This window comes from Glycine max, chromosome 6 (assembly GCF_000004515.6).
Source record: "Glycine max cultivar Williams 82 chromosome 6, Glycine_max_v4.0, whole genome shotgun sequence".
Lineage (NCBI taxonomy): Eukaryota > Viridiplantae > Streptophyta > Magnoliopsida > Fabales > Fabaceae > Glycine > Glycine max.
The window spans coordinates 49,683,978-49,690,782 of NC_038242.2; the positions used below are offsets into that span (position 1 = coordinate 49,683,978).

The 6,805-nt window shown below is 33.3% G+C and overlaps 1 protein-coding gene across 2 annotated transcripts; it reads right to left on the reverse strand.

The window, feature by feature from the left end:
- Nucleotides 1–5,185, reverse strand: LOC100805804 (transcription factor GAMYB). Of its 2 annotated transcripts, none has more exons than XM_003526306.5 (5): nt 4,982–5,185; nt 4,587–4,716; nt 3,437–3,801; nt 899–1,892; nt 1–544 (listed from the first exon to the last, which is right to left on the reverse strand). In XM_003526306.5, the coding sequence occupies exons 3-5, from the start codon at nt 3,782–3,784 to the stop codon at nt 354–356; spliced, it is 1,533 nt and encodes a 510-aa protein (XP_003526354.1). In that variant the 5' UTR covers nt 3,785–3,801; nt 4,587–4,716; nt 4,982–5,185; the 3' UTR covers nt 1–353. The 2 variants fall into 2 exon arrangements, with proteins under 2 accessions (XP_003526354.1, XP_006582387.1); XM_006582324.4 differs by having other exon boundaries at nt 1–556.
- Nucleotides 5,186–6,805: the final 1,620 nt, after the last annotated feature.

Here is a 6,805-nt window from a genome sequence, read left to right on the forward strand (position 1 = left end):
TGCTGTCCAAAGTTTCAAGTACAATGTTATTCTACAAATTATTCAAAAACCTGTTAAAGAAATTTGTCCTAAAGAGTTTGAGGATGGTGCACAATAAATGCAACAAAGAGAGAATTTATAAAGCTACAATAGAAAGACAGAAGTTTCTGACCCATATTAGACTCTCAGAACAGGAGATGTTACACCAGATTACCCTTATTAAAGAGTAAACATAAATGGATAACAAAAAGTTTTGAATCATACATTCAGCAGTTTTCTGAATGAAGATCAGACAATTGCAAAACGAAGTAATGTTAATCCAAACGCAAGAAAAATCTCCTGTACTTGAAGAGTAAGTTCCATGAACCACATGCTTACTGTCCACTGATATCATCACTAGCTTCAGTCATGATGGCTTGGTTCGTGCTGTCGTGGTCAGAATACAGCTCGTGCCAATCTGAAGTTATCAAGACATCTGGCAGAGTGAAATTCAACAGAGACATGGATTGATTTTCACTCTTAGGGGTCCAAACTTGGTCAATTGACTGCAATCTCTCATTGTTGCCTGCAGAATTTTCTAACCAACTCGCAATATCAACAAGGAATCACAATAGATATGTTACAAGTGACAAACTTAACTCATGAATTAAGGGCAAAATCTACCAACTTTATTTTCATCAAAATTCATAATGAATTTCCTGTGAGGGATAGAAAATTAGTTAATTCTTAATTTATTTAGGATGAGTCAACATTTTTATGATCCAGAATGTGCACGGCACTATTAAGCTTTGTTAAGAAAAAGAAGTAATCTTAAAAATAATCAAGTTTTGCGGTGTCAAAGATATATATGGATGTGTGCAAAAATCATTAATGCGTTTCAAATATCATCCTTCATCATATCAAACAAGAAGGTACTAACCACTAAAGGTCTGAAAAAGTTCCCATTCATCCCATGAGTTTCCATTGGTGCTAACAACAGGATGCTCATTCAGGATTGAAGTTGCTCCAAAGGGAGATAAAGGGTCAGCATAATCCTCCCATTCTGTCTCGTACATGTTCAAAGCAGAACACTCAGCTCTGTCGCCAGGAGTTGCAATTGAAGAATTTGAACTCTTGTCAGAAGAATTATTCTTTGAACAACCAAGAGTGTTTGCTTGATAAAGTAATGCATCAAGCAAGCCACTATTAAGTGGTGAAGAAGAACCCGAGTCTAGTGCATTAGGTGGTTGAGGAGAATGAATGAAAACATCAAGAGACTCGTTCAATGGAGGTGGGGGAGAGGTACCCCAACTACCGAATTCGGTTTCTGGAATTTGGAGTGAAGGGAGCTCTGACTTCACAGCCTCAGAAGTCGGCTTAGAAGTAGAGGAATTGCCATTCGATAGTGAATGGCTGTAACAAATTGAACCATGTGAGACACCACGATCAAGGGGAGAATACAATCCAAATGATTCTGAAATCTTATCAGAAGTATTATCCTTAATATGGTCAAATGGATAAAATCGATTGCTGTTCAATTCACTGGAACCAATAAAAGACATTGTTGACTCTTGAAGATGATCATGGTTTGGCAATGTTGATGGCAATAAATTACAATATGGAGGAGAACCAAGACCATTTGGAAGAAAGCTATTAGCAGAAATAGCAGGAAGGTCAGGCAAAAAAGGTAAGATTCCTTGATTTTCCTTCAGACTGTCAAATATTGCATCATGTATCTCGTAATTGTTTTTCTTCAAGAAATCACGATGCCCTCCATCACCATCGCTAATTTCACCAGTACCTTGGCCATGCTTTCTCTCTTGAAATGCTTGCAAAAGTACTTCAGGAGGATAAAGTGGCAAGCCAGCCCGTCGCCGCCTCTTCATCCGGGTGTTCCAGTAATTTTTTATTTCATTATCTGTACGACCAGGCAACTAAAAGCAAAAGAAATCAATGAGTATAAATCATCATGGATTAGAGAAAATGAATACATCATAATGATAACACAAAAACAAATATATGTATATAGGGATCGCTAGCCTCTTCTTCCATTTGTAAGGGGTAGTTCCAGCTTCTCATTCAGACAAAAAATGTTCTCTGTTTTAAATGAATACATCAAAATGATAACAGAAAAACAAATATATGTATATAGGGATTGCTAGCCTCCTCTTCCATTTGTAAGGGGTAGTTCCAGCTTCTCATTCAGACAAAAAATGTTCTCTGTTTTATTATTCTCCTCTGTTAACTCATTATCATTAATCACTCACCTGTTTTTTTTCTTTCAACTTACTAATTTCTGTCCTTATAAAAAAGTCTTTAAATCGTCTGAACATTATGGTTTATTTATGTTTAGCTTTTTCTTTGGGTAGGGGGGTGGGGGGAGGAATACCAATATTGGAATCTACACAAAAATGGGGAAATTGCATGTGGGGGATCCCCCTCCCCCCCCTGGCAACAGCTGCTTCGTGATTTTAAAGGCCAAGGGAAGCACTTTGTAAGGCTCACTGATAACATAATTTTAAGAAAGAGAGAAGGTTGGTGTTTTGGACTGAATGAAAAGGTGAAGGAGGTTAGCAAGAGGCTGATTTTTGCTGTCAATCTTGGGTGATATGCAAGAAAAGAAATCCACGAGTTATTTCACAATGAATGCAATCTCGAGAAAAAAATATATATTTTAAATTTGATATGATTATCATTTTCCTAGTTAGGCATGTTAACTTACGTCATTTTTGTCGACAGTAAACGACCATAAAAAAAACACAGTGTGACATAGGTAACCTTTTTCACATTAAGAGTTTCTATGTTATTTTCTAATATTTGTAGAGTAAAATTATGATTAAGCTAATTTGCAATAATGTTAGTGTATCTTCATATCTAACATAGAACAAACAGTGATTTGTAGAGAGAGAAAAAATTCAAACAGGTGCACAGAGATGAGTGTCATTTAGGACACTACCATAATACTGATTACTTTCCCTTAACAGACATGATGATATCAAGAACAGTCTAGAAAGATGTTGCAAGACTCTCTCTTGAGAAAGATTTGCCACACTAATGTTGCAGCATTCAATGACATTTATACAAAATGTTTTATGTTAAACACAGAATCTTACTAAATGACTACTAAACTGTATTATGCTACAATAGAGTCAGCCACTACATCAGTTCTTTCGATGTAACCATCAATATGCAGATCATTCTCATGAGCAGTTTCATTTGTTCAGCATATATTTTGTTGTTGAATGGCACTGAGATTCATAAATCTAATTAGCTTGTTTCATATTGTAAGGGACAAGTCAAATAAAAAAGATGGCACATGTCATATGAAGTCCCTTGTTAGACGATAAAAGGAAGGCATAAGGAGCACTGACATCAGGAATGGCAAATAGAATTAATGCATTTTAGCAAAAAGAGAAAGAAACAGAAAAATGAAACAAGATAACTTAATAAGGCAACGACAAATACACAGTCTGCTTACGTGCGCTGCCATGCGTGCCCATTTGTTTCCCATTTTGGCGTGGAGTTCAGCAATCATCCGCTCCTCTTCTGCGGTAAATGCTCCTTTCTTTAAATTTGGCCTTAGGTGATTGGCCCATCGCAGTCTACAGCTTTTTCCGCAACGAGACAGGCCTGAGTAATTCTGAACAGCATTCCAGTTCCCCTCTCCATGCTTCTGGACATAGTTCACCAGAAGAGCATCTTCAGCAGCTGTCCATGGCCCTTTCTTCAGAACAACACCTACTCCATTACCATCATCATTTAACTGTGACCCAGTCTGATCATCATAATGCACATTGTTGTCGACCTCATTTGTCATTTGACTCATCTCTTTAATAATATTATCTGCAATGAGTTTTTGAATCACATATTAAAGTACTAAAAAATGCAAAACAAAACTCGGAGAAAAGCCCAAAAAAAAAAAAAAAACAAATCTAAATTCACAGTGCTAGCCACTAAATTCCCTTTCATTCTCTTCCCTCCCCCAGATCCTACTTTTGTGCGGGGGTTCGGGTTGTATAACACATCAACACACAAGCACAATGATATTCAATGATATAGACAATAAAGAAGAAAACAAAAAATGACCTTTTATCAAGGTGCCTCGAAAACAAACAGAGCTACCATAATTATTAAACAGTAAGGGAAACAATTAAAACTAAAAGCACCATAAAATCCAAGCACCTCCATCCTTTCATAAAATTGGAGATCAGAGGGTAAGTAAAGCAGTATGCATACAGTTTCTAACAATATAAGTTTCTACCTAATCGCAAAAACCAATGATGATCTCCTCTGAATCAGGAAAGCAGACCCCAAAAATGAAACCAAGTGAAGTATGATTGTTACAATTTCAAATCATATTCACTGTTCTTACCCAATCAGAAAGTAATAAACATACAGAGGAACATAAGTTGCATAACCCTTTTGCTTGGAGAAGGAAAAAAAACATAAATTTCCATCTACAAAGCATACCCAAAACACAAAATTCACTTTCCCCACCACCCTAATGCTGGATACAGAAATTATTACAAAATCAATAACATGACCAAAAGAGAAAATTGCACGTTCAACACTTCAACGAAATTAATTGCCACACCACATTTCAACAACAACAACAACATCAATAATACCTGAACAGGCCGTGAGAGAGTATTCAAGCTAAAATCTAAAATCCAAAGATTTTAGTTGAAATTCACAATAAAGAAGAGAATTTTTTTTCTTGCTGGCAGAGAAGCTGAACCAGTGTTATAAACCGTGTCCCTGAAATTCACAAAAATGAAAAACAGAAAATATAATTAGACCCAATAGAGTGAAGCAATTGCATGCAACAATTACACACACACAGAGACACACTGGAAATGTAGAATGATGAATTGGTCTCAGAATTGAAGCTTCTGAGATGATGATAATAAGAATGATCATAATAATAATATTAATAATAATAATAATGATGATAAAATGGAATTGAGAATTCAGATTCAGAGAATGAAAAAATGAGAAATGGGAATGGGAATTGGAGCATAACCGTAGTTGGAAGAGGATCGGAGAGAAGAGAGAGAAGAGCATGAGATCAAAGCCTCGAACACTTCATGCCAACACTCGCATGCAGAATGAATGAGAGAGAGAGAGAGAGAGAAAGAAGGGTTAAAAAAACCAAAACAGAGAGAGAGAGAGAGAGTGAAGGAAAAGGAAAAGCCAACAAGTGAAGATATGATGAAATGAACTTCCAAGTTCCAATTTCTCTCTCTATATCCAATCCCAAACTCATTTATTTGCTTGCTATGAAATATGAATGAGATAATTTGTTAAGTTTGTTTAATCATACTCTTGCAATTATGTAAGAGATTCATGAAAGTTTTCAATGTATGACATGGCTGTGATATTCTATTTGATGAACTTCATTTATTGTTGGATATGAATCATATATTTCCTTCCTCCAATTACAATTATAAGTATTGTGTAAGTAAAAAATCTTTATCCTAAAATAATTATTATTTAAATTTTTTATGTAACATTGACTACCTTCACTTATATTTTGTATAGTATTAATAATAGACAATAAAAATTGTAAATAAATTAATAATTAAATAAAATTAATTTTATAAAATTATTATTCTTTTTCATCAATTTATTATTTTTAAACGGTATAAATAATCTAACACAATAATTATTTTAAGATAGAAGAAATAATTTTTTTAATGAACTACGTTTATTATTCAATAATGATAAATATGTTAAAGTGGAGTCTGTCAAAAGACTGTTATCAGGGATTTGATCTTACAATATGTGTGCTGGGAAGAGTATTAAACTGAAATATAAAAAAAATATTAGAAAAAAAAAATGTCCTTTAAATTTTTCGACAAATTAAGTTGTAACTGAACTAGAGAATACTCTGAGGAAAAAAAACTGTATTCGAGGTGTAAATTTGATTGTGACTTTAATCTCTTATCTAATGTGTATAACAAGAAAAAAAAAATACTAGAAATAGGTTCTTTAATAAAATCATTTCAAACATTTTAAGTAATGACTAAGATTAGTCTTTTTAAGGCATTTGTCATGTGAAGCCTATCTAAAAAGAGTTGCGAATTTTTCAACTGTTTATAAAGTTTTGAACTTTTAGAAATTATTTTGTGTAAAGAGACTAACTCTACTTCATGGTACTGGTATATTTATAACTAAACTCATTATGATGATTGAACTTGGTTTAAAGAAAGTGTGATAGACTTTGAGCTAATCGTAGGTCTTATTTATAATTTACTAAATTTTAGCTAACGAAACGATTCTAATTTTAGCTAATCATAGATCTTGAATTTCAATCATGACAATAAGATCTCTTTTAATGGATTCTTCAATAAATCGCTATATATCTAAGTTTGTTACGGAAATGATATTCAGTTAAAAGAGAAATTTACCACAATACTTCTTGATATTTTATCAAATTACATATAATTTCATTTTTTATTTATTTTCTATACTAACTCATTTTTAAGTTTAAAAATATTACACTAACATCACTTTATATGTTTGAAAATATTATACTAACATTCTACTAAATCTTACACTAATATTACACTAAATCTTGCACTAACACCTCCTAAATAAGAAGTAAAACTAATGGTAAAAAAAGAAGAAGATATTTATAGAATTACACTTAACCTCAAAGAGTGTAATTTTCTCTAGTTAAAAAGTTACAAAGTTTAAAATCCTTTTCATATATATTTACATTTTGATAAGGAATTAGGTATTATAGGATATTTAAGTCCTACATCAAGTAATATATATTTTGACTTGATTCCTCCTCCCCATCTCCCATTGAAAGCTAGCTTTTGAGGGTTTTTTTAATGCTTGG

Coding starts and splice junctions, on each gene's coding strand:
- LOC100805804 (XM_006582324.4), bottom strand. CDS start 3,784: ATGAGTCAAATGACAAATGAGGTCGACAACAATGTGCATTATGATGAT. Junction 1,893..3,436: donor GGGCACGCATGGCAGCGCAC/GTAAGCAGACTG, acceptor TTTTGCTTTTAG/TTGCCTGGTCGTACAGATAA. Junction 557..898: donor ACTTTTTCAGACCTTTAGTG/GTTAGTACCTTC, acceptor CGAGTTGGTTAG/AAAATTCTGCAGGCAACAAT.